A 27,097-nucleotide genomic window follows, 5' to 3' on the forward strand; every position below is an offset into this window, starting at 1 on the left:
GACACAGCGAAGTTAGGACCTGCAGAGCAGCGCTTAGGGCAGCGATGAGACAGACAAGGGCCATTCCTGGGGACTCAGGCCCGGGACCCTTTGAATTGCCCTCTGGGCAGCTCTGAGGGCTGCCGGGGGCGCTGCCCTTCCAGCGATGCAGAAGGCTGGCTGCCCTGTCCCTCCCAGGAGCGTGGAGCTGCCCCCATCTTGCTCAGGGGCCACGGAGGCCGTCAGCGCCTGGGCTGGGAGCTGAAGCTGGACACATTCACACTGGAAATACACGAGAGGAGGGAACCACTGGAACAATTTGCCAATTGGATTCTCCGTCCCTGACCGTTTTCAATCCCGGCTCTGCTTGGGGGCAGGACTGTGGCCTGTGCTGGGCGGGAGGAGACGAGCTCCTCGGGTCTGGGAAACGTGTTCCGAGTGTCCCCGCGAAATACAAGCTGCAGCAGGTTGTTTAGCGTAAGTCGTCGGTACGCGTTTCAAAGCGCCACTCGAGGTGAAGTGGTCTGCAGCACCGCCCCCACCGGCACAGAGGGGAAAGGAGCCCCGGCCAGACGCGCTAGGAATGAAGAAGGCAGGTGGTTGTAAGAAGCCATGAATCCAGTGTCTCTGTCAGCCGATGGTTTTTAGGGCCCACTTCGAATCAGGCTCCCCAGCTTGTCTTTGGAAGGTGTTGTGCAGGGTCCCTCGGGGAGACAGTCCAGCGAGTGCCACCCGGACTGTAATGAAACGGGCTGGCCCACGGTGTTGGTGGTTTTGTCTCATATCATTTTCCTGTGCCACTTCCCTGGAGAACCACCGTGATTGTCTGAGTTCTCCCGCACAGTTGTTTGGCCTGGGCTGTTCAGTGGCGGGGATGAGGCCGCGCGCACACCGAGACAGGTGTGGGTAGGGCCAGGGCGGCTCCAGAAGTGTCTTGTGAGGAACGCCAATCGCAGCAGCAGAGCTGCGGCCGTGGCTTTTCATCGGTGGTTCTGACATTTGAGCCGTGAGTCCTGCTCTGGGGGGCCTGGCTTCTCATGCGAGGTTGAGGGGTTGTGCGACGGTCAGGAGGGGGGTTCCGGAAAGATTCCTGTCCGGATGGAGTCCCTGTCGAGTGCGAGTTGTAATTGTTTAACGAGTCTTCCTTTGGCTTCCAGGGGGGAGTGATAAGTGACGACTAGGGGCATGTGGCCAAAGGGGCGTCTCTTGGGCATGTGGCTGGCCCATTCCATGATGCAGCCTTCTCTGGTGAAGGCGATTTTAGCGTGCTAAGGTGTCTATCCAGGACTTTCTGCTCCGAGTCCAAGCATATTCTGTGGTATCCAAGTGCCTCTCTGCAGCTAGCCGATTTCTTGGTGTGTTTGGGGTGGTAACCGGGTCTGTGGGGTAGGGGTGGTGATCTGTGGGTTTCCTGTAAATGGCTGGCTGTCAGGCGCCCTGGTTGAAGCTGACTCGTGTCCAAGAAGCTGAGCGATGGTGAGCGTTTCAAGGGCGCATGGTGGTTGTTGAAATTGTGGTGGACTCTTAGGAGGGAGCTGAGCTGCTCTGTCCAGAGCAGACAACATCAGCAGTGTATTTCAGGGTGGTCCGTGGGGAGCGTGACCTATTGGGGAGCCGTGCTAGGACTGCTCCACAACTGTTCCCGTGGTTTGGACAAAGGGTTTGTGGTTGAGTGTACAGTCGTTGCGAGTGAGGCTGAAACGGATGAGCCCAGAGAGGTGTTTGGGCTGGTACCCGTGTGGTGTTCGTTGTCTTGTAGGTGTTTGAGGCGGGCGTGGGGAGGGAGGTGTTCTGAGGAGGGTGGTTAACGTTGCAGAGTTTCGGAGGAAGTCAGTTGTGTCTGATGGAAGCCGGCCCGTTGTGTGGCGAGTGGGTTGAGGCTGGTCCCAGGAGTTCTGATATGCCATGGTCAGGTTTGATGGGCCTGCCAGGGGTTCCTGGTCTGCAGAAGGCCCCTCGGGTGGGTTCATGGGGACGGGTTGTTGAGTTTCTCTTGGCGTTGCCTGGGGGAGGATTTGATGCACTCCTTTGTCAGAGGGGGAGTCATGTTAGTCCTGGAGCCCCTTAGAGACTAACAAACAGATGTACTTGGGCCTAAGCTTTGGTGGGTAAATTCCGTGGTGCCCTGTGGCGTGGGGTCTCTGAGTTCTCCCCGGCGGGTGGTGGTGGAGAGTTACTGGTTGGCCTGTGAGGTGCCCCTTTGTCCGAGAGGTTGGTCGCTGTGGGGGTGAATTTCAGAGCCGGGGGAACTGGCGGGTTAGCTGTTGTGGCCGCAGTTTGGCCTGCTGCTGTGTGGCGCCATCGTGTGGCGTCAGGGTGAGAGCGGGCAGGAAAACCCAGCGCAGGCTGAGATGCCAGAAGGCAAAGTGGGCGAGTGGAGGCGACCGGGGCAGGGGGAGGGGAAGAGGGGCTGTGCTTTCCTCCCCGGGCTGGTTGCTAGCGAGAGGCCGTAAGCGCTTTGTGCGTGACGGCCGGTGCCTGGCTGGTGTGACTGCCTCACGTGCTGTGCGGTTCTTTTCTGTTGACAGAGGCCCAGGCTCCCTGTGGAAGGGGGCCGGTGAATAATGACCAAAGCCAGGACAGCCCACACTCCCCATGCTATAGCGGGGAAACTGAGGCACCCAGTGAGCGGTGGGTGCCTCCTGGCTCGTAGGCTGGTGCCCAGTGCCAGGCCGTGCTGCTAGAGGCCAGTTGGTGCGCCGGGAGAGTGGAACCAAGGCCCGTGTCTCAGCTGAATCATCCATTCATCACGTGAACTTGCGCAGGTCCCAGTCCCTCTGTGCCTCAGTTTCCCTTCCGAACAACAGTGACACCGGGCTCCCCTTGCCCTGGACAAAGGGGCAGTGCACGTCGGGGCTGGGGCGCTGGGCTGGGGAGGGAGGGATGAGAGTGTTTGGGACCGTTTCTCACCCCTCCCCTCCCTTCCTCTCCTCTCAGCAGCCACCTCGAACTTGGACTTGGAGAGCAGGAAAACGCCCCGCTCCAAGCTGCCATGGCAGCAGCCCATGAACATCTTCCTGGCGGCGGGCAGGCCGCCCTGCGTGGAGGAGCTGCACCAGGAGGCCCAGCTCAATCTCCAGAGCTTGCTGCAAGGTACGGCCGGGGCTGGGGGCTGTTTCCACTGCTCCTGCACATGGGGCAGCAGGGAGCAGACTGACCCATTGTACAAAAGAGAGGAGGGGGGAGCAGACTGGCCCACTGAGCACGGGGGGAGCAGAGCTCCCTTCGTAAGATCGGAGTCATGGGCGCTGAGTCCTATGGGCCTGTTGTCCCCAGGCACCAGGAATATCCGGGCCCAGAGTCCCACTCCAGAGAAGTTCAGAGCCGGGTCTCTTCCCCAGCCCTGCATGACCCATCACCCCCCCCCCCCCCCCCCCGTGCGTCCTGCCCCCCACAAGTGATTCAAAATGGCCCGGGGCTCCCGCCGCAGGGCTGGACCGGCTGCATGTGGCTGCCAGCACGTCCCGGGGGCCGTGTCTCTGGGCCAGGCACCCCCGCCGCCAGTGGGAGCTGCAGGGACGGGGCTTGTGGGCAGCAGCACATGAAGACCCCCCCAGCCCCTGCCAGAGGAGGGTGCCCCAGATTCGCGTTGCACTCCCCCCACACGCCCAAGCTCCCTCCCAGAGCCTGCACCCCTCACCCCTTCTTGCACCCAGCCCAGAGCCTGCACCCAGCACCCAAGCTCCCTCCCAGAGCCTGCACCCCTCACCCCTTCTTGCACCCAGCCCAGAGCCTGCACCCAGCACCCAAGCTCCCTCCCAGAGCCTGCACCCCTCACCCCTTCTTGCACCCAGCCCAGAGCCTGCACCCAGCACCCAAGCTCCCTCCCAGAGCCTGCACCCCTCACCCCTTCTTGCACCCAGTCCAGAGCCTGCACCCAGCACCCAAGCTCCCTCCTGAAGTCTGCACCCTCCCCCACCCAAACTCCCTCCCTGAGACTTAGGCGGGGGGGGGGGGTGGATCGTGGGGGGACAGGCTGTGGGTGTTCTGGGCGCTACCAAAATGTCTGCAAAGCTGCTGCCCTTGATTGGAGTCAGCTGCTCCCTTCTCCCCCTCTATCCCCCAACCCTCCCCGGCCCAGCGAGAGCTGCTCCCTCCAGGGCAGGTGTCTGGTTCGTCTGCCTGCTACAGCATGTGGGTCAGTAGCTGAGGAGGGCACGTGGGGCCAGAAGCCATGTCCAGGGGCCTGCACTGCCCCGTGCGGCTGCTCGTGGCCAGCATGAGGCTGCCGCGCCGGGCGACCCTCGGGGGCTGCCGCCTGCGCCCGGTTCCCACGCGCGTCGCTGCAGGCCCCCGTCCAGCGCCGGGCCAGGCCCCATCCCACGCAGCTCCCGCCCCAGCGGTGACAACAGGCGTCCCGCACAGGCAGTGAGCAGGGGCTGCCAGCAGGCTGGGCAGTGCTGTGTGCCACGCTCCAGAGCGGCTGGGAGCCCTCCGGGGGCGCCAGGGCCACGAGTGGGGCCCAGGGGGTGTGCTGTCGGCCCCCCAGCTATGGAAACGCCTTGTGTTTCAGAGGAGTATGAGGAGCAGTACACTGAGGCCAGGGTCACTGGTCAGACCTTCCGCTACGGCAGCCCCCTGCCCCCGGACGCGCCCCCCGAGCCGTCTCCCAGGCCCCTGCCTGCCAAGCGCCTGGAGTTCGTGTTCATGGTGAGTCTGTCCGGGGGGAACCCCAGGCCCAACAGCTGCCTGCAGCCATGGGCTCCGGGACAGGGATATCGCTGCCTGCGGCGCCAGAGAGGTTACTGCAGAGCTGTAGGTGGGGGGCTGCGGGTCAAGAGTGAGGGGCACCTGCAGAGTGGGGGGAAGGGCAGAGGGCTGGCTGGGTTAGGGGGGAGGGCAGAGGGCCGGGCTGGTTAAGGGGGGAAGGGTAGAGGGCCGGGCTGGTTAAGGGGGGAAGGGTAGAGGGCCGAGCTGGGTTGGGGGGGAGGGCAGAGGGCCGGGCTGGTTAAGGGGGGGAGGGCAGAGGGCTGGGCTGGGCTGGGCTGGGTTAGGGGGGGAGGGCAGAGGGCCGAGCTGGGTTGGGGGGGAGGGCAGAGGGCCGGGCTGGTTAAGGGGGGAAGGGCAGGGGGCTGTGGGTTGGGGGTGAGGGGCACCGGCAGAGCCGGGGGAAGGGCAGCAGGCCGGGCTTAGCGCCCCGCCAGGACACTAGCGTGTGGCTCCGTTTCCGTGGTTCCCTGGCAGCCCACGGCCCGGCGCGTCAGTGAGGATGAGGCCACCACGCTGGGTGTGAGGCCCCCCGAGCCCTTCCTGAGCCTGCCCACCACCCCCGACAAGCAGCCGGCCTGGACCCGAGCCTTCCCTCTGCCCACCGTGGAGGAGAAGAGGTGGCACCAGTCCTGCTCCATCCAAGCCAACGTCGTTCCCATCAATGTCTCTGGTAGGACTGTGCCCCGCCACGCGTGGGGCGAGGGGTCCGCCCTCTCCCGCGGGCGCCCAGCCGTGGCACTGGAGTCCTGCGGCCTGTGCGGGCGGCTGGGGGCACCGCTGAGCCTCCGCCAGGGAACGCACAAACGTCATGTCAGACCAAAATGTAGCGGGGTGGGGAGGCGGGGCCTGGCACAAGGAGGCGGGGCCAAGCGGCAGCGATGCTGTTGGCCCACACGTGCCGTGCGTGCAGAGGCCAGGATCACGGTGAGTAGCCAGGCCGAGGGGCAGTTTGCAGGGCAGCATTTCTGTTCTTTGTTCTCGCCCGTGTGTTTTCCCATCGTCACATCACCCTCCATTTCTGCCCTGCCAGCCACCTCATGCAGCTGTCCCAGTCTCGTCTGCGTCATCTAACGAGCATCCCCAGGCTAACAGTCAGTGCTCCGTTGTCACCTTGGTTCTCCCAGCACGGGGGGGCACCAGGCCGTCGGCGCGAGGGACTCGTGCGTTCGACGGGTGGGGGCTGCAGGCCCTGGGTGCGGGCAGCAGCTCGGCTCAGCCTGGGCTCCGGCAGTGCCAAACTCCCCGGGATGGAGTCTGGATGGAGCCCAGAGGAGCCTGCTCAGCCCCGTCTCCCCGCTTCTCACGCTGCCTTTCGCGGAAGGCCTGGGGCCAGGCCCCCAGCCAGCCCAGTGGGGTTGTGGGGACCCTGCCGAGCGTGTCTCTGAGCCCACCTGCCAGCACCGCGGTCCCCAAGCAGGGGGGCCGGGCTTCCGATGCATCATGTCTCCATCCGTGCGGCTCCATTGTCTCCATGTGTCCCGGCTGGCTTGCCCCGCAGCATGAGCGGGGCAGCCCCCCGGAGTCATTCACTCACCCATCGCTCCATCTCTCGCCTCAGGCCCACGTCTCCCTGCGAACCAGCCCCTCGCCCTGGGCGCCACCTGCTCCTCGCCTCCAGCCCTCAGCTGCCCGGGCGGCGGGGAGGGGGGATGGGGCTGCATGCAGGGGTCACCTGTCTCTCTGGTGCTGCCGTTGCCAGCCCTTTGCAGCCACAGCCCCCCCGGCAGTGCTGCGTGGCCACGCCTGCTGCCATCCCCTGCCCACGGGAGCCTGCCAGGGCCACCAGGGGTGGCTCCAAGGGCTGGCCTGCCTGCTTGCTGCCCCTTTGTTCAGCCATCGGCTCACGCTGAGAGGAGGGGAAAGAGCAACCCCGGGCCCTGCCCCATGGGACACGGCCTGGGTTCTAGCCCTGCCGCTTGTAGCCGGGTGCCCGGCCCTCGGCGCCTGCCTGGGGTCTCCAGGCGCCTCTCCCTCGGCCACACGGCTCCTCCAAAGAATGCCCAGGACCAGCGGCTGCAGAGCAGCGTGGCGGCGAGCACAGGGCACGTGGGGGACCCGAAGGGGTTCGTTGCTCGTGACCCATCCCAAGTGCACACCTAACCCCCTGGACTGCTGTGCTGGTGCTTGTGGTTTCCTGCCCAACCCCACCCACGAGCCTGGGCACCCTTCCTTTGCACCGCAGCTGCCCGCATGCACCTGCAGAGCCCCCGCACTCCCGCCGGGAGCTGGCGCCGCAAGGGGGAAGGCAGGGCAGCCGAGGATGTGGGCAGGAGGACGTGGCCCGAGCCCGTGGGCCGGGCGTGTAGGGAGGCACGAGGAGCCGGCGTGCCACGTTCACCGTGCCCCCGGCTCGCCACCACCTACAGTGTGTTTGTTTTGGCTACAGGGCAGCACTTTGCTAGGCACGTGAGTGCGCGGCACTCCTTGTTTAACACGGAGACCGCGGTGAACCCCAAGTCCACGCTGCGCCGGAGACGGACCATTATCGGATTCCCTAACCTCGCGCTGCGAGACCAAGGTGACAACGGCGGCTAGAGAGGCTCGGGATGGCCAGTGTCCCCAGGGCGGGCTAGGAGCTGCCCGTTGGACTCCCGGGCCTGAGGGGAGCAGTCTGGGGCACCACGCAGAGCCTGAGGTCCGCCAGGCGCCAGAACCCCTTGTCCAGGGGCCTGCTCGCTGTTGCCCTCGGCTGCCCCGCCCAGGAGAGGTTCCAGGGGAACAGGGCCGGCTGGCCTCTCATGAAGGGGCCTGGAGTCGCAGCTCCAGGGCCTGGCTGCAGAGCGCTGAGGCCGGCAGAGGTGGCTGGGCAGCTCCTCCCAAAGCGGACCCCTGGACCCGGGGTCTCCCCCGGGGGAAGGGGCGTTGCTGTTGCCGGGAAGCCGGCGCTCGCTCCGGGTGGAATCGCTCTCCCTGACGAGCCGTGAGGCGGTTTGTGCTTCCTTCACGCCGCGCTCGGGAGGGAAAACGACGGGCGAGTTCTCTGACGGCTCAGCAGCTTCCTTCCCCACAGAGTCCCACCGCGCAGCCCGGCAGCCCGAGGGAACTGGGGCATCTCTGGGGCCTGGGCACAGACACTTCCCTCTCGGCTGGGCTGTGGGTGGCCAGGTGGGGGTGGGGGTGGGGGGACCACTGCAGCTCAAAAGGGGGGGGCCTGGGCCCCACCGTCCGGAGAGCCTGAGGGAGCCGCTCACTGAGCCATGGGCTGCAGCCGATCGGGAGTGGAGGGTGACGGAGGCTCCTGTCTCCTCAGCTTGCCACTAGCCATGGGACGGGAAGCTGCTGGGGTCTCCAGCCCTGTTCTGCTCCCACACCCCGCAGGGTACTGCCCCTTGCCTGCACCGGGCTCTGGGGGGGCCAGGCTAGGCCCTGCCCTGCTCTGAGGAGACAGCAGGATCGCCAAGGCCCAGAGCAGAGCACTGCAGCTGGGGCTGGCGTCTGCCGTTCCAGGCCCTTCCCAGCGAGGGCCGAGGGAGGTTCGCTCTCCCCTGCCCCTCTGCGCCCAGGGGCCTCCGCTCCAGAGGTGCCTGGTCTCCAGCTCCGGTCTGGATTTGGCCAGACCCTCATGAGACGTCAGCCCAGCCGGATCTTTGCAGCCCAGTGCCTGGCAAAGGCAGGGCACCGCTCCAGGCCAGCTAAGCTCAGAGAATCCCACCCCAGAGCCAGATCCTCCCCCGGGGACCCCTCCCTGCAGGGCCCTGCCCCAAAGCTGCTGCATCCCGAGGGGCTGCCTGGACCGCAGGGGATAGGGCCGTTCCTACGGAGATGCCGGCCTTCCGCACTGGCTCGCTGCAGCTGCCCCGGCAGGGCCAGGGTCTCTGGCCCACCGGGAGGTGACTTGTGTGGGGCCGGGGGCGGTGTTCGTCTGCCCAGCCCCCAGCCTGCTCCATGGACCCAGGGCCGATGCCGCAGACAGCACAGCCCACCTGGCATTGTGCGGGGGCCCCCTCTGCTCAGGGCAGGCCCGTCCGAGGCCAGGAGGAGCTCAGCGCCACGCTGACGCCCCGTGGCGGGTCCCAGGGGCCGTGGCGAGGCCTGGTGCGGTGTGGGGGCGGGGGGCCTGGTCCCGGGGCTCTCTGGGCGGGGTGAGTCCTGGGGCCGGCCCTGCGCTAGCGGCTCGCACGGAGCACTGATCCGTCCTCGTGTCTGTCCCTGCAGGCAGCAGCAACGGCCCCGCCTTCACGCCGCACGCCACCATCGTGGAGTCCGTCTCCTGCAGCTTCGAGGCTGTGAATGGGAGGGGCGCGCCCCGGCAGCCCTGCGCCCCGCGGCCCCCGACGGCGCCGCTGAGAAAGACGTTCAGCGACCTGGGGGGGAGCCTGCAGGCGCGCTGCGGCCAGCCTCCCGCCAGGATGGAGGGCACCGCCGGGACCTGCAACGGCCCAAAGGGCCCCACCTTCTCCCCGCCCTGGAACACGGCTTCCTTCACCTGCCTGAGCCCGGACGACGAGGCCGCGGCGTGCCCCTCGCCCGGCGGCGCCCCGGGCTCTCCGGCCACCGGCTCGCCCGAGCGCTGCGACGGCCCGGCCTCCTTCTTCATCGCCGCAGACGAGCAGCCGGAAAGCAACGGGCCCTGCGTGGCGCCAGAGTCCCCGCTGCCCGCTCCCGGCCCCCCCACGCCCGAGGGGGGAGAGGCCAAGGTGCCCATCCTCACCGGCGGCCCGGAGGGAGCCGCGCCCTCCCGGCTGGAGCTGGAGGGCCGGGCCGGCCTGTTCCGCGAGCGGTCGCTGTCTGTGCCCACGGACTCCGGCTCGCTCTGCTCCGTGGACATGGCCTACCCCGAGAACAGGAGGGGCAGCGGGTCCTACGCCCTGAGCTACCCCAGCGCCAGCTCCGAGGGCAGCACCAGCACGGACAACCTCTCCCTGGGGGTGGAGCAGGAGGCCCAGCGGCGCCACCGCGCCAAGAGCATCTCCCTGAAGAAGGCGAAGAAGAAGCCGTCTCCCCCCATGCGCAGCGTCTCGCTGATTAAAGACGGGCAGGGGGCCGGGGCGGAGCCTGGCCTGGCACTGCCCAAGGAGCAGCGGCCCCAGAGCCTTTGCCTCCCCTTAGAGCCTCAGAGCCGGGGCGTGGTGCCCACAGACAGCCAGGGGGGCCCGCCTGCCAGGGACCCACAGAGCGGGCATTTCCCCCAGCACTGGTGCCTCCCGGACTGGAAGGCCAGCGATCCCTACCGGTCCCTGTCCGGCTCCAGCACCGCCACGGGCACCACCGTGATCGACTGCGCAAAGACCCGGGGCAGCTCCGAGTCCCTCCCCTCGCCCTCCGTCTCCAGGGCCACCACCCCCTCCCAGCTCTCCACCGAGGCGGAGCTAAAGACCTCCTCCCCCAGGCGGCCCGCGGGCCTCATGTCCCCCTCCAGCGGCTACTCCAGCCAGTCTGAGACCCCCACGCCCACCATCCCCACCTCGGCCATCCTCGGGCACTCCCCCCTGCAGCCCATCCGGGTGCGGCCGCTGGTGCCGGAGCGGAAGTCCTCCCTGCCCCCTCCGTCGCCCATGGAAAAGAGCCCCAAGGCCCGGCTCTCCTTCGACCTGCCCCTCACGCCACCCATGCACCTGGACCTGTCTGGCCTGAAGATGGCACTCAAGGGGAAGGGGAAGGCCAAGGTGAGCCGGCACCACTCAGACTCCACCTTCGGGACCAAGCTGGGCCCCAAGACCAGCCCGATCCAGCCCGTCATGCCGGTGGTGACCCAGTCGGACCTGCGCTCCGTGCGCCTGCGCTCCATCAGCCGGTCGGAGCCCGAGGACGAGCCGGACTGCGCCGACGAGCCGGCCGAGCTGCCGGGGAGGAAGGCCAAGCCGCCTGTGGCGGAGAAGCCGCCGCTGGCCAAGCGGCCCCCGAACATCATGGCCAAGGCCCTGCCTCTGCAGGAGGAGTCGCCCCTGGGGTCGCCCACCTCCCCGCCCCCGCCGCACGGCACCGCTGCCCCGGACATCTACATGGTCATCCAGAAACCCAAGCTGAAGAGGAGCCCCGAGGCCAGGAGCCCCGGGGAGCCCCCCTCTCCACTGACACCCTCCCAGGGCTGCCCGGAGAGCTTCTTCTCGGGCCTGCGGAGACTGTCCCAGAGCAGCCTGGAGGAGGAGCCCAGAGCCCCCCGTGGGCCCGAGGGGGAGAGGAGGAAAGCCAAAGTCCCGCCCCCCGTCCCCAAGAAGCCCAGTGTGTTGTACCTGCCGGTCCCCCCGTCCCCGCCCCACCTGGGAGCCTGCCCGGGCGATGCCCGGCTGACGCCCAGCCCCATCATCACCCTGCAGGAAGACACCAGCTTCTGGGACCCCGATGCCGATGACCTGCTGTCACCCGAGGCCGCCGGGAACAACTCGAGCCCCCCAGCCACCGCCACGCCCGGGGAGACTCCGGCAGGTCAGTGTCGCTGCCACGTGCAGCTAGCCGGGCCCCTGCCTGGCCCACGCAGCTTCTCACGGCATGGCAAGCCCCCTGCCCCCATGCACACAGTGTCCGTGTTATCCCCAGCGCTCCTCCCACGCCCCTGCACAGCCATCGCTCCCCCCCCTCCCCCGCCACCGGCCCTGAAAAGCAGCCACCTCTGGGGCACAGCATGGCAGCTGCTGCCCAGCCAGGCCCGATAGCCAGAGGAAGGTGTCTGCGAGGGCGGCAGCTGCCCCAAAGGCGCTCCTGGCACTGGCCTGCTGGCCGCCTCTCCCTGGCAGGCTGTGGGGCTGAGGGCAAGGGGAGTTACCAGACGACCGGCCCTGCTGTGCCAGGCACTGCACGGAGACAGCATCGCACACAGGCCTCGCGCTCCAGTAGCCCGGGCCGGCGCAGGACGGGAGACGGGCATTCCCAGAGGGTGACGCGCTCAGCCGAGCTGGCGGGCGGCTGCCCCCTGCAATGCCAGGCCTGAGACCTCCCCTGGCCAGCGCTAACCCGCGGCGTGGCTTGGAAGCAGGGTTCTGCACCCGTCGTGCCTCAGGGGCTGTGCGGCTGGTGGGTTCCCCAGTGGGGCCGGGCGCACGTACGGATACGGACCCCCTCAGCCTGACCCCCCCATCTCCTGGGACAGTGCCCCCAACATCCCCCCCCAAACTCTGCCCCCGTCCTGCGGCCTGCTCAGGGCTCCTCTTCCTCCGGCCAGGGAGCCCCGTGGAGCCCGGCGCCGAGGAGAGGAGCTACGTCCGTGAGAAGACCGCCGAGTCGATAGCGGAAGAGGACGACGAGGTGTTCGTGACGACCCGCACGACGGAGGATCTATTCACCGTCATCCACAGGTACCAGCCCACACCGGGCATGCAAGCCCCGCCCCTCCGCCGGCCCTGCGCCCAGTAACTGGGGCTGGGCCCCACAGAGCCAGGGACTGAGGCCGGCCTGATGGGCCCCGGCTCTGAGGATAAACAAGGTCCCACTGTCTCCAGGGCTGCTGGCCCAGTGCCTGCCCCTAGCACTGAGGGCCCTGAGCAGACCGGGGCCGGGGCCATAGCGTGCCTGTGCCAGCAGCCTGCCTCCGGGCTTCTGCAGCCAGTCCCAGCCACGCGGGTGGTGCTGGCCCGTTGCTCGCTGAGAGGCCTGGGCGGGTGTCTCTCCCGGCCACAGTGCTGACTCTGGGAACCGCACCAGCCCGGGGCGCCCGCCTGCCTGTGCTGGCTGGTGCAGCAGCCCCTTGTGGCCAGGCCCAGCTCCACTGTGCCAGGCAGCCGTGGCTTGTCCTGGGACCCAGAGCGCTCGGGGTGGGGGGGGACTCTGGAGGCTGGTTTGAGCGCACCCACCCCCATGGAAGCTCAGGACGCTGCCACCTGCGGTTGCGCTGGCCTCTCTGAAGGGAAGGGGGAGGGGTTCGGCGCCCAGACATCCCTTCCCATCCCCAGTGGCATCGCTTGCCCCCTTGCTGGCCAAACACGAGAGGGGCCAGGTGCCTGGGGGTTAACTCCCCTCCCTCTCGTCAGCTCGGGGCCGCGTAGGAGCCTTCCCTGCCTCCGCTCGCCTCACTGCAGGGCCGGGGACCAGCGCTGCCCGGCCGGAGTCCTCGCCGCCCCCAGAGGCCTTGGCAGGCCCTGTGGGGCCAGATTCGGCCCTGAGGCTGCTCCACTGGCTTAGGGGGTGAATTCGGCCTGGCCTGGGTGGTTTTATGCCATGGAGCTCGGAGCAGTAACTGGGCTCTGCGCCCCCCAGCGCTGGCTGCCGTGGACGCGCCGTCTCCGAGTCGGCAGGCGGGCTCGGCCCCGGGGCTGGGTGGGCCAAACCGCGGTCCCCAGCAGGATGCAGGAAGTGGGAACCTTAGAGGAGCCGTGTGCTGGGGATTGTGGGAACGGCCCTTTGGGAGCGCCCCGTCCCCGGAGCCGGCACCCCCGCGGCCCGCCAACCGCCGGCGTTTCTGTCTCTAGGTCCAAGCGGAAGCTGCTGGGCTGGAAGGAGCCCGGAGACGCCTTTGGCAGCAGGCAGAACGCTCAGTCCCCGGGGAAGAGCCCAGCGGGGCTCCCGGCCAGCGAGGCCCCCCCAACGGGCGGCGGCCCCAGCAGACCCTCCAGTCGCACCGAAGACTTCAAGGCCCTGCTGCAGAAGAAAGGCGGCAAGGTCAGCCCGGGGACACGCCCCTCGGCCGCGGAGCTGCTCAAGAGCACGAACCCGCTGGCTCGGCGAGTCATCATGGAGTTTGCCCCGGAGCTGGACAACGCCAGCGGCGCCAGAACCCAGCCCTGAGCTCGAGCGCAGCGTGGCCGGCGCGGGGCGGGGGCTGCCGGGGCCGCTCCTCCCAGACTGGCGCTGGGAGCCCGTCCTGGCCTGCGGGGGCTTGGCCCCTCGTTTCCTTGCTTTACTGGCGATTGCGACTCGTTTCTGTGTCCCCTGGGGAGCCGGCCGAAGGTGAATGTCTTAGCCCGGCGCAGTCGGCCCCGGCGTCGTTTCCAGTGGCCAGAGCAGGCGGACGGAAATCGTCACGAACGTGGCCATCAGCAGAGGACGGAGGGTTTCCCCTTGGCTCCCCCACCAGCCCGGCGCCTGCCTTCCCAGGGTCTCCCGACCTGTGCTGCCTTCGCTCCTGCGCTCTAGGATCTACAGCCGGACGCTAGCTCAACCTGCGCGTGGCCCATGGCCACGCTGCGGCGGCTCGGTCGCTCCGGCGCGTGGCACTGGGAACGGCCTGGCTCTGGCAAAGGGTTGATGAGGTCTTTTCTCTTTCCTTGGGCCTGTAAGCTGAGCTCCCGGGCAGCCCCGTGCGGCGTGGAGCCGCACAGCTGGAAATTCCCAGCGCGGAGGAGGCCAGGCCGGCCAGCGCGGTTCGCTCTGGGAGAACCGAGATGTCTGCCCCACTGCTCAGCCAAAGCCACCCCCAGGTCCCCCGGCCGGGCCCTAAGGTGCTTCTGAGAGCTTCCACCGGGACTGTCACCTCGATTCCCGTTGCCAGCCCAGAGAACGGGGCCCCTCCTCCGCCAGATGGGAGGAGCACTGACTCCAGGGGGGGATCAAGCCCCGCCGAGGCCCTGGACCGGTCTGGGCTCTCTGCAGGAGCCAGGCCTAGAACAGCAAGGGCCCAGCCGACCCGTGGTGTAACCTGGCCACCCATCCAGGGCGCAGGAGAGGGGCCGCCAAGGAACCGTGCCGCTGAAGAGCCAGAGGGCCGAGTTCACTCGCGGCGCTTGGCGAGTCGCGGGCCCACCGCGTGGTGTCTCCTGCCCACTCTGCCCTCGTAGGAGGGCCTGGCCTCGGCCTCCCCAGCTCTGCTCGTGGCTCGTTGCTCCAGCCCCCCGCAGACAGTCAAGAGGCGGGGAGGGACCCGTGGCATGGTGCCCAGCCCCTGGGTGCTGCCCAAACCGTCCCGTGCGGCCTCGCGGGCCGACACTCCTCCGCGGGGAGGCGGGCGTGAGCCGCGTCTCGGGGGTGGCTGTGGCTTATTCTCCCTCCCGAAAAGCGACCGCGAGGAAGCCGTGTTCGTCGGCTCTTGGGAAAAGCAAAAAAGCAGCCGTGCAGCACTTGGAAGACGAACAAGCTGGTTTCTTGGGGGGGAGCTTTCGTGGGGCAGAAAGTGGGTCTTGTTAGTCTTTAAAGTGCTACACGGCTGCTTTTTGTTGTTGTTTCTCCTTCCTGAGACGCTCATTGATCTGTTCTGACCTCGGCCGTCTCCCTCTGGACACCGGCCACTCTCCCCGGGCTCCGGTGTGCCCCTCGGGCACAGGCGGGCTGCTGTTGGCTGGTTGCGCCTGGCACGGGAGCGTGGTGTGTGCGCTGCTGAGCCGTCCTGCTCCTTGCACACATGTCGCACGTGCACAACAGGGGTGTCTGCTGTTGTGCACCTGCCTGGCAGCAGCCCCAGCCCCTTTGAATGCAGTGACAATCAGGAACGAGCCTGGACCCACTCCAGCCCCAGCCCCCCATGTCCCAGGCAGTGCCCTGTGCCCACTGCTCCTGCACTGGCCTGCCCCCTGCTGGGCAGCTTTGGATTAGCCACTCATTGGGATTTCCGAGGTGGGGGGTTTGCTCTGACCCATCCCTGGCTTTACAGTAAGCTCCCTCCCCCCCGAGCCCACTCCTGCTCTGGACCCGGGTCAACCACACTAACCCCAGCAGGCTTCCCTGGCCCAGTTGCTGGGAACGCCCGTCAGGGTCCCCACCCCGCATGGCACGGGAGCTCCCGGCACGCAGCCCCGGGCACCTGGCTCTTAATACATTTTAAAAGCAGAGGGCAGCGTCTGGGAGGGGCGCGCACGCGCCAGGAATCAGCTGATTCCCAGCTGGTGCCGGTCCCCCGCTACACCTCTGCCTCCCCCAGGCCCTCTGGAGACAGTGCTGGGGGGAAGCAGCTTTGAAGCCAGGATGCACTGAGCTCTCTGAGTTGCCCTGTGACTGCGCAGGCCCGGCGGGAGGAGCGGGAAACGGGGGGGAAAGGCGTCCGGGCCTTCCTGGCTGAGCCAGGGGCATTTCTCATGGGGCAGCACAGCCTGCCTGGGGATTTCGCGGCTGCTGTGTGTGAGAAGCCGAGCTGTCAGGCGGGGCTGCGGGTGCCCAGGGGGTGGGTTGTGGGCACTTAGCAATTGCCGGGCCCGGATACAGCGTCCCAGTGATTGTAACACCGAAGTTTAGTCAGGCTGGAAAATTGTGGGAGTCCTTTCAGTCAACCAATCAGGGAGCCAAAGCAAGGCCATGTGACTTCAGTCCTGCCTGGTCTCTCACACCAGGGCGAGCGGAGCCGGGGAGCGACTGCCGGTTTCAGCATCGTCACAAGCAACAACCCGCCCGAGAATGGGCTGCAGAGGGGCTCGCAGGGGCGGTGGCTGGCTCCATTCCCACGAGGAGGGCCGTGCGCCGCAGCCCCTCGGGGAGTGACATTCGCATCGATGTGTCTCACGTCCGTGCCCGGCAGCTGCACCAGCGCGGGGGCAACAGGAGGCTGACCTACGGGCTCGTTACAGCCGTACTAATCAGCAGACCGTGGCTGGGGCACACGGGGCAGTTGGCTGATGCCGAACGGATGAACAATAATTTGACACTTCATGGAGGGCTTGCTAAACTGGACTTTGCTTCCTTCTTTCTCTAAATACCAGGCTGCGTGTGACCCCTTGCACATGGGGAACGGAGTCATTGCAGAGAGCAAGCGCCTGCCCCCAGCTCCCCGGCTCCACAACCGGCTGGGGCAAAACAGTCCGCCTGCGTGCCCGGCCCTGCGCAACGGGATGGTACGAGGAGGCCTTTGCAGAGACCAGTGAGGCAAGGGCCTGATCCTGTCACACCCGAGGGCGCTGGGGTTTGTGGGGCTGTGCTGCCGCCAGCGGGTGAGGGTTTGGCAGCCAGTCCCGGTGGCACATGGATTTCCCACAGGTGGGGATTTGTCTAGGGATCACCGGGTGACAGCCACATGCGGTAGTGCCAGTCGTCTGGTTTAAAAGCTTCAGGTGTCTGACTAGAGCAGGAACGATGCCATGTGACACCAGTGAGCTGCCGCGCCCCACGAATCACAGCAAACAGCTCACCAGCTGGAAATCTTTGGTGCAAGCCAATCAGCAAATCTTTGTGAACGCCAGAACCACGTGACGAACGAAACCCAGGAACCACTCGTGAACTGGAAAAAGGGCTAAATTCACCATGGCTCATTCGATCAACGCCCCCGATCTGGCCATTCTCACGAGTTCTCAGGCAGCTCATCCGTCGGACGGGCAGGGGAGAGCGCGGATGTGCCATGGGGCGTGTACCACGGACGCTCTGCAGCCAACGGGGCGACAGCTTTATGGTGGCCCTCAGTCCACGAATAACATGAAGCGAAAAGCCCGCTCTGCTGGGAGACTTCGTGTCAGAGGGGTTTCCTGGCTCACCAGTTACCTTCTGCTTGCTGTACAGGATCGTGAGCAGAGGGTCGGGGCTCCCCCTCGCCCAGGAAAGCACCAGGCTCTCTTGTGTTTACACCTCTGCCTTTATCCCAGGGGAAGCGGTACTGGCTCCTTTTCACCACGATGGCGTGGTTTTTGGCTGTCAAGGAGGCTCAGCTCTTCACACTGCCAGTTCTGTTCTCTTTAATTACACGTTACTCCTTCGTTGTCATGGATTTGCAGAATTTAAGCCTGTAATTAACATCCAGGCTGAGAAACTCAGGAAAAATAGATCATAAAAATTTCAGAGCTTCGCTGTTGTTTCTTCTGCATCTGCCACCGGGAGTCTTCAAGCTGCTGTCTCCACAGGGCATCAGGTGCCACTGAGGCAGGGGATTCTCCCGGCTGCACGGCAGCCTCTGTCTCCCATCACAGCCCCCTGTCTGGAGGTCAGATCCCACATGCGCATGGAGATGCATTCAGGGCCTGGAAGGACTTTCCCGTCTCTGTGCCCCGTGGGTCTGACACGGAACATGACTCACAACGTTGCTTACGTCACCCGAAGCGAGGCGAGCCGGTCGCTGTGCTCCGAGGAACGAGCGCACCTGCCTCCAGCGTGCCAGCTGTGAGCACAGCCGTGTGGGGAATGCAGGCAGGGTCCTTGGCATGGAGCAGGCAGCGTCCCAGGGTTGCTGGCTTAGTGACCTGGTCCCCATCTGTATTGGCTGGGGCCAAGCCTCTCAATGTGGCCCAGCCACGGATCTGTGCCTAAGAGCTCACACGGCACCTGTTGGCGCCTCCAGGGCCATTGCTCTCCATTTCAGTTCCAGTCCGCTGCCCTGACCTGTGGCATTGGGCAGAGTTTTGGTAGCAGCTCAGCACCCCCGAGAGCCCCCATCTGCCCACAGTTAAAGCCCCGATTTTAGGTTGATTTTGCCCAGACAGGGCCTCCAAAGCAGTGTGTGGCCTAGGAGCACAGGTGAGTCGGCAACCCCGATTTCTCTTGGAACGGCTCCCTGTGGGGGAGTGTTCCCATAGCCCTCTGCCGCCAGCGCCCCCTCACGTGGCCTGTGGAACAAATGAATGATCCCTTCCCCCAGTAACATGCTGTTGACCAATTAGAATGTAGTCTGAGGTCCTATGATATTCCTGCTCCGGCCCAGTGGCTGGATTCGTGGCTGCAAAAACCAACCTGGCCTGGGTTCCGGCCCTTGAACAGTTTGTGCAAAGTTGTTGTAGGAAGAGCTTCATAGATTCCTCAGCGTTTCCACCAATGTTTATTCCACAAGTGGCATTAGGCCAGAAACATTAAGCCTTAGTAGAAGCAACATGTCTTTAGGGAAGTGTTGCATATTGCAGGGTAAAAGCTGCATGCTCAATACACAAAGAACATGTTTTAGCTGCATAAAGAGACGCTACTGCTGGAATTTATGGCCGAGAAAAATGCCAATAACCATGTACAGTATTGCACACGATTGCTCAGGAAAAAGATGCTACCCACAGCAGTTAGCAATGGCTTTGTGTGGCGTGACAGAGGGGTGGTTTTTAGCACTTGGATTGTAAACCTCCTGCGGGAAAGGGACTTTGCAAAGTGTTTTTAAGGAAAATAGCTGCTTCTGAAAAAGAAACTTCCCTTGATTCTCTTCCCTTTCAAAAAATCACTTTAAAAAAAAAGTTTGAATCTCCAAATCCCAGCCTTAAAAACCCGTGGGTGAAATCCTGGCTCTCGTGAAGTCACGGGGAGGTCTGCCCTAGACTTCAGTGAGGCCAGGGTGTCCCCCTCTTAATGCTTTAACAGAGAATGCGGCTCTTGCTTTTGCCAAGTTCAACTTCTGCACCTAAGCTGGAACAGATCCTGTGCCGACCTGGAGCGCTACAGGGAACGAGTCGGGTCGCTAGGGAGGGGCTTCCTCCTGCGCTGCCCAGCTGTACGTAGACAAAATTCTCGGACTGGTTCTGTCCAGCAAAGACTGAGGCAAGCCCTGTCGAGATCCAGGACTCGCGAGTCCTCCGTGGGCCAGCCAGGGGCGAGATGAACGAATGTGAACTACTTCTGTGTGTTATGCAAACACCCCTCTCCCTGCGTAAGTGGCCTCTTTTGCTATGTCAGCCCTGCCCCTGTACAGCCCTTGGAGGTGGCGAAAGCGACGGTTTTTATATTTCTGAATGTTGTACTTTTTAACTCTTGCAAGCTTGGTAAACTCCAATAACTGTCCAACCCACCTGCTGTGCGTGTGCTGTTCTTCTCCGCAGCCTGGGCCTGCCCCCAAGGGCCGGGCGGGGGGAGGGGCAGAGTAGAAATACTAAAACTGTTAGTTCCTAGGCCTGTCTGATCGGGTGCCCCGGGCCAGGGCTCTGCAAGGGGTGGGATGGCAGGTCTAGGGTGCACTCGGCTAGCTCACCGCGCTTTCCAGTGCACCCCATACTAGCCCCACTTCGCAGCCTGGCCAGCTCCACTTAGGGACGTCTACACAGCTGGGTACGTCCCCCCCACACAGACACCTGCACTGCAACGGTGCTAAGCTGCAAGCTGGGGTCCACAGGGGCTGAGCTCCCATGCTCTCCTGTGCACCCCCCACGGGCTGGGCTCAGGTCCAGTGCTCTCCGGGGGACAGAGCGCGCTGCAGGCAGCCAGCACAGCAGCCAGCAGTCCAATTGGTGCCAGGTGGAGCCCCCTGTCCCTGCTGCCCCCCACACACTTGGTCCCACCCTGCTCCCTGTCCCCCCCCTCCCGGGCAGAGAGCATGGGGCACCCAGGCTGCAGGGCCTGCCAAGCCAGCCCCAAAACATCCGTGCAGCCTCTGGGAGTGCAGTGGGGGGCAGGGGTAAGGGATCGAGGGGGAGGTGCTGGAACACTGCACCCAAAGCCCTGGGGTGGCACTTCACAGCGCACCAGGCAGCAGCTGGGCTGTGGTGCATTGAAGGGACGGGATCTTTGGGAGCACAGTGATCCTGCAGCTGGGTTCCTCCCCTCCAGCACCCCGCACTCCAAACCCTTGGCCCTAGCCTGGAGCCCCCTGCACCCCAAATCCCTCATCCCTGGCCCCACACCAGCCAGAGCCCTCGCCCTCCACACGCTGTCCACGCCCTGGGCAGAGTGGAGCAGGCAAGGAAGCAGCAAGTGGGGGGGGGAGGGTCTCCAGGGGACGTGCCAAGCACTGAAGACCTTAATTATTAGGCAGGCCCACAGGTCGCCGTGTTGGCTGTGGCCTGAGCCTGGTCCGCAAAGCGGGAGTCAGACGGCACCGATGGCTGCACGCGGGGGGCTGCTGGGCCACGCGCGAGGCCTTTAGCCATGGGGGGGCTCTGAAGCAGCGTCTGCCTCCTGGGCCCTTCCTCTGCAGGGGCAGTGACTGGTCTGCACCTGCATGCTCCAGCCAGCCTGCAAAGCTGCTGTGCCCGCCCCCCGCACCCACTCGTGTCCCAGCCTGCAGCCCGCCCCCCGCACGGCCTGCCACAGCGAGCCTGCCCCCCTCCCCCCGGCACCCACTCGTGTCCCAGCCTGCAGCCCGTCCCCCCGCACGGCCTGCCACAGCGAACCTGCCCCCCTCCCCCCCGCACCCACTCGTGTCCCAGCCTGCAGCCCGCCCCCCCGCACGGCCTGCCACAGCGAGCCTGCCCCCCTCCCCCCGGCACCCACTCGTGTCCCAGCCTGCAGCCCGCCCCCCCGCACAGCCTGCCACAGCGAGCCTGCCCCCCTCCCCCCCCGCACCCACTCGTGTCCCAGCCTGCAGCCCGCCCCCCCCGCACGGCCTGCCACAGCGAGCCTGCCCCCCTCCCCCCCGCACCCACTCGTGTCCCAGCCTGCAGCCCGCCCCCCCGCACGGCCTGCCACAGCGAGCCTGCCCCCCTCCCCCCCGCACCCACTCGTGTCCCAGCCTGCAGCCCGCCCCCCGCACGGCCTGCCACAGCGAGCCTGCCCCCCTCCCCCCCGCACCCACTCGTGTCCCAGCCTGCAGCCCGCCCCCCAGCACGGCCTGCCACAGCGAGCCTGCCCCCCTCCCCCCCGCACCCACTCGTGTCCCAGCCTGCAGCCCGCCCCCCGCACGGCCTGCCACAGCGAGCCTGCCCCCCTCCCCCCCGCACCCACTCGTGTCCCAGCCTGCAGCGCGCCCCCCCGCACGGCCTGCCACAGCGAGCCTGCCCCCCTCCCCCCCCGCACCCACTCGTGTCCCAGCCTGCAGCCCGCCCCCCCGCACGGCCTGCCACAGCGAGCCTGCCCCCCTCCCCCCCAACCCCGCTCCTGGGAGTGGCTGCGGGCGGGAGTGTCCCAGTCCCCCTGCCCCAAGGCCCGGGGTGTGGCCGGGGGGGGGTTGGCTCCCAGCGCGGGGTGCACGCGGGGGCGGGAGCCCGGTGCGATTCCACCCGAGACCCCCGCCCGGCCCCCCCGTCCTGACAGCAGCACGCGGGGGGGGCGAGGGGGCGGTGATCCCGCAGCGGGGCCACGCGCGCGGAGGAGGGGCGGGGCCACGGCCAGGCCCGAGAGCGGGCTCGGGGGGCGGGGCTCGTGTGGGGGCGGGGCTGGTTTCTGCAGCCCCGCCCATTGGCTAACGTCACCAACCGGCCCATGCTCCGCGGCCCAGCCTCCCGGCCTCTGCGCGCGCAGCCGGGGGCGGGGCGGGGGCTGGTGCGCGCCCGTCAGGCGCTTGGCGGGGCAGCCCGGCCCGGGGTCCTCAGCGGGGCCTGGCGTGCGGCGCCGGGATGCCCCCGAAGGGGAAGAGCGGCGGCAAGGGGGGGAAGGGTGAGTGGGGGCGGGGCGATGGGCGCTGGGGAGTTGGGGTGCCCCGGGGCGGGGGGGATGGGCGCTGGGGGGGTGTTGGGGTGCCCCGGGGCGGGGGATGGGCGCTGGGGGGTTGGGGTGCCCCGGGGCGGGGGGATGGGCGCTGGGGGGTTGGGGTGCCCCGGGGCGGGGGGATGGGCGCTGGGGAGTTGGGGTGCCCCGGGGTGGGGGGATGGGCGCTGGAGGGTTGGGGTGCCCCGGGGTGGGGGGATGGGCGCTGGAGGGTTGGGGTGCCCCGGGGCGGGGCGGGGGGTTGGGCGCTGGGGAGTTGGGGTGCCCCGGGGTGGGGGGATGGGCGCTGGGGAGTTGGGGTGCCCCGGGGTGGGGGGATGGGCGCTGGGGGGGTGTTGGGGTGCCCCGGGGCGGGGGATGGGCGCTGGGGGGTTGGGGTGCCCCGGGGCGGGGGGATGGGCGCTGGGGGGTTGGGGTGCCCCGGGGCGGGGGGATGGGCGCTGGGGAGTTGGGGTGCCCCGGGGTGGGGGGATGGGCGCTGGAGGGTTGGGGTGCCCCGGGGTGGGGGGATGGGCGCTGGAGGGTTGGGCGCTGGGGAGTTGGGGTGCCCCGGGGTGGGGGGATGGGCGCTGGGGAGTTGGGGTGCCCCGGGGTGGGGGGATGGGCGCTGGGGAGTTGGGGTGCCCCGGGGCGGGGGTTGGGTGCTGGGGGGTTGGGGTGCCCCGGGACGGGGGGGATGGGCGCTGGGGGGTTGGGGTGCCCCGGGGCAGGGGGATGGGCGCGGGGGAGTTGGGGTGCCCCGGGGCGGGGGGGATGGGCACGGGGGAGTTGGGGTGCCCCGGGGCGGGGGGATGGGCGCTGGGGGTTGGGGTGCCCCGGGGCGGGGGGATGGGCGCTGGGGGGTTGGGGTGCCCCGGGGCGGGAGGATGGGTATTGGGGTGCCCTGGGGGCTCCCTGGTGGGGTGATCAGTCCATTCCCCCAGGCTGGGGCAGCCCGTATGCTCGCCGGGCTGGCCCTGCTCTGGCGCACTGCGGTGGCGCCGGGAGCCGAGCCCAGCAAGGACGGTCTGGTTTGTTTCCCAAGGAGGAGGCGCCGGCGGTGGGGGCAGCGCTGAGAAGCAGGCCCCGGCCCCAAAGGGGGGGGGCAGCTCTGTGAAGGTGAGTGAGGCACAGAGGGATCGCGGGGCTAGAGACCCATCTCACTGGCATCCAGCTGCCAAGCACGTGGGGTGCACAGGTGGCACAAGGTCAGCTGTGGGCACCCATCCGTGGGCAGCCACTGGGGTCCCAGGTTGGATTTGGCTCTAAGGGTCAGGGGTTCATGCTGGCCCACAAGGCAGCAACCCCCAATTAGCCAGTGTGGTTCTGGTGACTGAAAGGTGCCTGCCAAAGGCACCTGCTGAGTGCAGCCTACCTGTGTGACGGGGCAGTGGGAGAGGTGTGGGTTGCGTAGCACTGGTCCACTACCAAGCTGGTAGGCCACTTGCCGTAGCAGCAGGAGGCAGGCTGGACAGAGGACTGCCTCGCTCTGCCTTGGCTGCTGGTTGGGACAGCAATTGTGCCGAATGTCCTGGCCTAGAAGTGGGAAGCCTTTCAGCAGACTCAGTCCTGTGGTGGTGAGAACCACACTATGAGCTGCAGCAATCAGGGCGCAGCAACACAGACAGGAGCCTGTTTGGTAAACTGCAATAAAATGACTGTTTTGAGGGGAGCTGAGCCCCCAAAATGTAACTTCCTCCTGCTTTTGCATCCTAGGTTAGACACATTCTGTGTGAGAAGCACAGCAGAGTCATGGAGGCCATGGAGAAGCTGAAATCTGGAGTGCGTTTCAGTGAAGTAGCCTCACAGTACAGTGAAGATAAAGCCAGACAAGGGGTATGTATCGCTGGCTGCCAGGCTTGACGGCTCTTAGATGGACTGCCTGATGTCTAGTGCAGGGGTGGCCAAACCACTGCTCGTGAGTCACGTGTGACTCTTTCACAGTTAAAGTGCGGCTTCCCCTCCACCACCATTCTCCATCTTCCAGACTGGGGCAGGGGGAGCTCCGGGCTTCTGCCCTGTGGCAGAGTAGTAGGACTAGAGGTCTCTGCCCTGTTGAAGGCAGGAAGGGACTCCGGGCTTCAGCCTGGCAGGAGGCTGAAGCCCCAAGCACTGGCAGATGCACCCAGATCTTTAACTTCTGAAGATCATCATACATGGCTCAGAGGGTGAGTAAGTTTGATCAGTAGGTCTAGTGTTAGCAGGAGACTAGGATTCTGGGAAACCTTCCAAACAGTGGTATCATAGCACTTGGCAGATAAATGAGGTTGCATTGTGAAGTCTCGAATGGTCATCTGGATCTCGTGCTCCTCCTCCTTCCCTGATTATAAGAATCTTTGCATGGCCCATATTTCTCCTCCTTCCCCACCAATCTGGTTTTGCATGGAAATGTGCTGTCACAGAGGATGGTGTTAGTGTGCACTCAACGTACTATGACTCCTCTGATGATTAATCTGATCCTCTCAGGAAACTGTCCATAGCCACACCACCTTGACAGAAAACTATCACTAAGTCTTTACTACTAGGGGAATTCTGCACCAGAACATTTAAAATTCTGCTTACAATATTTTAATTTTTTGTAAAAGTCTGCGTATTTTGTTGTTAAACACAATATAATCATGCCAGTTTCAAATATTTTAGTACATTTCAAAATACCTGTCAGCAAGTATGTCTATCAACACAGATATCATAGCAGTCAAAAAAGCTAACCATTAGGATAGTAAATATCACAGTACCACTATATAAATCCATGGTATGCCTACACCTTGAATATTACATGCAATTCTGGTTACCCTATCTCAGAAAAGATCTTTAGAAATGGAAGAGGTACAGAAAAGGGCAATAAATATGAATAGGAGTAGGAAACAAGATTCAAGAGAGACTGTTTAGCTTGGAAAAGAGACAACTAAGCGGGTATATGATAGAAGTCTGTAAATTCATAAATGTTATGGAGAAGGTGGAGAAGGAAGCACTGAATGCCCCTTCACCCGAGATGCCGGGTTATCCTATGAAGTTAACAGGCAGCAGGCTTAAAACACAAGGAAGTACTTCTCCACACACTGCACAGTCACTCTGTGGCACTTGTGTTCAGGGGATGTTGTAAAGACCAAAGTTAACTAGATTAAAAAAGAACTAGATAAGTGAATGGAGCATGGGTCCATCTGTGGCTTTTAGCAAAGGTGGTCAGGGATGCAACCCAAGTCTCAGGGTGTCCCTAAGATTTTGATGCTGGGACTGGATGACGGGCTAGATCCTTACTAATTGCCCTGTTCTGTTCATTCCCTTTGTGGCACCTGGCATTGGCCACTGTTGGAAGACAGGACGCTGAGCTAGAGGGATCATTACTCGGACTCGGTTTGGCCTTTCTTGTGCTCTATTTTATATAGGTTTTCATATTACATGCATCACCATAGTGTCTGATACTCGACACACCTCTGTGGGGTAGTAGACAGCCACACAGGTTGAGGTTCCAAGCCATAAATGGAAACAGGTTATCTATTCTTACATCCTCTGCATGTTGGATTAGTCTGCTTGATAGCAATGCTCGCCGCTGTTGCCCAGTGCCGCTGTGTGCATGTTTGGAAATGGGATTCTCAGACTTGGCCCTTTTCTTTGACTCTTTCAGGGAGACTTAGGCTGGATGACCAGAGGTTCCATGGTGGGACCTTTCCAGGAAGCAGCATTTGCCTTGGCAGTCAGTAGTATGGACAAGCCAGTGTACACAGACCCGCCCGTCAAAACGAAGTTTGGATACCACATAATTATGGTTGAAGGGAGAAAATAAAACACAAAAGAGTGAATTTGACACTGACTGTTCTATACGTTGAATCAGAACTTCCTGGCCGATTTGGTGTTCGGGTTGGGAACGTGTCAGATGCGCATCTGTAGGTGCATACATCCATGCAGCCTGTGTGGCGACTGTGTCCAAACCGTTTCTTCTGCACAGTTTTGCCCCGATTTACAGATTATAGATCTGGCAGGGTGGGAGTCAACAGAAACAAGTTGTAAAGCAACTTGCAGGTAACATCTTCAGGCTTTGGAATCACTGTAGATGTGTGGAACATGGGAGAGTCTCATCGCATGGGAACTGGAGAATTTGAGTAGCTCTTTTTCTGGCTACTGAAATGGATGGGCTGAACTGTTAGAATTATATTAGTAGATTTCATCTAAAATCCATGGGAAAATCTTGCAGTCATCGCTTAGGCTCTGTGGAGAAAACCGATTATCAGCCTAAGGTTGTCCAGGAAAATCCAGGAGTATAATTTAGCCTCACATTGTGCACCCAGAATAGATGGTCTAAAGCAGGGGTCTCAGCGTCCCAGCCTGCCAGCCTGGCCTGGCTGGAGTGAATTGCCGGGGACTCCTGGTGGGTGGGGGTACTGCCCCCTAGCCCCTTCCCCTTCCCCCCATCACCCTGCCCTCTCCACGTGGCACTTTGGAGATCTCTGGGGGGTGCCTGGTGTCACGAGGTGGCAGCAATCGCACCCCCACATACACACTCTCCCTGTGGCAGCTGGAGCTGCAGGGGAAATGGGAGCACTAGCGTGCCCTGCCCCGAGCACACAGCTGCCCCGCCCGGCTGGCTCCCGCCCCTGTGGGAAAGCGTGATCATTGCCAGGGCTTGACAAATGGTGGCAAAATCTACTCGCCAGCCCTGCACTGCACATGCACAAGACCCGCATTGCGCATGCGCGCTCCGCTGGTGAACGGGGCAGCCGGCTGAAATCTACTCCCTACGGGTAAGTAGATTCACTGATTTGTTGAGCCCTGATCATTGCTAGCGTGTGGCGCCAGACCCCCCTCTACTGCTGTGTGGTATGGGGGTGGGGGTGGAGAGGGCAGGACAATGGCCAGAAATGACAATTTCTCTACCGTGGATTTATCGGCTGTCTGACGGCTGTGCTGTCGCTTCGCATGCCGTTCTGCAAGAGATTGGGCTAATCGGAGGCGCTGCAATGCAGTCAGATTAGAAGGAGACTTCCCTCAGGAAGACAGTCACCCTCACTTCAGTTGCTTACTACTTTTCCAGCAGAGGGGCAGTGTTAAACTCAAGACCAACAGCGCTTGGCTGCTTGCAGGAAAAAATTAGAGCCCTGGCTCAGGCACGCGCTTGTGGATCCCAGCCATCTCTTTCCAAAACAGAGGAGGACGTGAAGGTCCAGAGAATCCCCTCTTCTCAAATTAAAACTAAACGCACTGGACGCAAGGAGCCCATCACTGGAGCTTCTCTTGCCAGCTCTGGGTATGTTTTGCAATGGGAGCCTCAGAGCTGGCCATTTTGGTTACAGCTCTGGGCATGTTTGAAATGCCTCTGGAAGGAAGGGTTCTGGACTGGCTTTGTGGAGAGGTGCCCTAACTACCCGGGTATGAAGCAGCTGAGCTA

The 27,097-nt window shown here is 64.4% G+C and overlaps 2 protein-coding genes across 13 annotated transcripts in view; both read left to right on the top strand.

Moving 5' to 3' along the window:
• NHSL2 (NHS like 2) overlaps positions 1-19,161 on the top strand; it is an 89,190-nt gene extending 70,029 nt beyond the window's left edge. For 8 of the 12 annotated variants that reach the window (XM_075896590.1, XM_075896593.1, XM_075896600.1 and 5 more), the window contains 7 exons: positions 2,917-3,072; positions 4,493-4,629; positions 5,164-5,359; positions 7,076-7,207; positions 8,845-11,055; positions 11,789-11,921; positions 13,032-19,161. In XM_075896590.1, coding sequence (XP_075752705.1) covers positions 2,917-3,072; positions 4,493-4,629; positions 5,164-5,359; positions 7,076-7,207; positions 8,845-11,055; positions 11,789-11,921; positions 13,032-13,347 — 3,281 coding nt within the window. In that variant the 3' untranslated portion in view covers positions 13,348-19,161. The remainder of the gene's footprint in view (positions 1-2,916; positions 3,073-4,492; positions 4,630-5,163; positions 5,360-7,075; positions 7,208-8,844; positions 11,056-11,788; positions 11,922-13,031) is intronic. The other 4 variants (XM_075896591.1, XM_075896594.1, XM_075896602.1 and 1 more) reach the window with 2 other exon arrangements.
• A 2,373-nt stretch (positions 19,162-21,534) lies between these two features.
• PIN4 (peptidylprolyl cis/trans isomerase, NIMA-interacting 4) lies at positions 21,535-25,519 on the top strand. The gene is made up of 4 exons (XM_075896604.1): positions 21,535-21,684; positions 22,760-22,833; positions 23,431-23,550; positions 25,340-25,519. The coding sequence occupies exons 1-4, from the start codon at positions 21,645-21,647 to the stop codon at positions 25,496-25,498; spliced, it is 393 nt and encodes a 130-aa protein (XP_075752719.1). The 5' UTR covers positions 21,535-21,644; the 3' UTR covers positions 25,499-25,519.
• The last annotated feature ends 1,578 nt before the right edge of the window (positions 25,520-27,097 follow it).

This window comes from Pelodiscus sinensis, chromosome 13 (genome assembly GCF_049634645.1).
Source record: "Pelodiscus sinensis isolate JC-2024 chromosome 13, ASM4963464v1, whole genome shotgun sequence".
Lineage (NCBI taxonomy): Eukaryota > Metazoa > Chordata > Testudines > Trionychidae > Pelodiscus > Pelodiscus sinensis.

What these genes read in the sequence shown, in the direction of transcription:
- PIN4 (XM_075896604.1), top strand. Translation starts at nt 21,645, where the DNA reads ATGCCCCCGAAGGGGAAGAGCGGCGGCAAGGGGGGGAAGG. An exon ending in GGGGGGGCAGCTCTGTGAAG is followed by an intron (nt 22,834 to 23,430) that starts GTGAGTGAGGCA and finishes TTTGCATCCTAG; the next exon opens with GTTAGACACATTCTGTGTGA. An exon ending in AAGATAAAGCCAGACAAGGG is followed by an intron (nt 23,551 to 25,339) that starts GTATGTATCGCT and finishes TGACTCTTTCAG; the next exon opens with GGAGACTTAGGCTGGATGAC.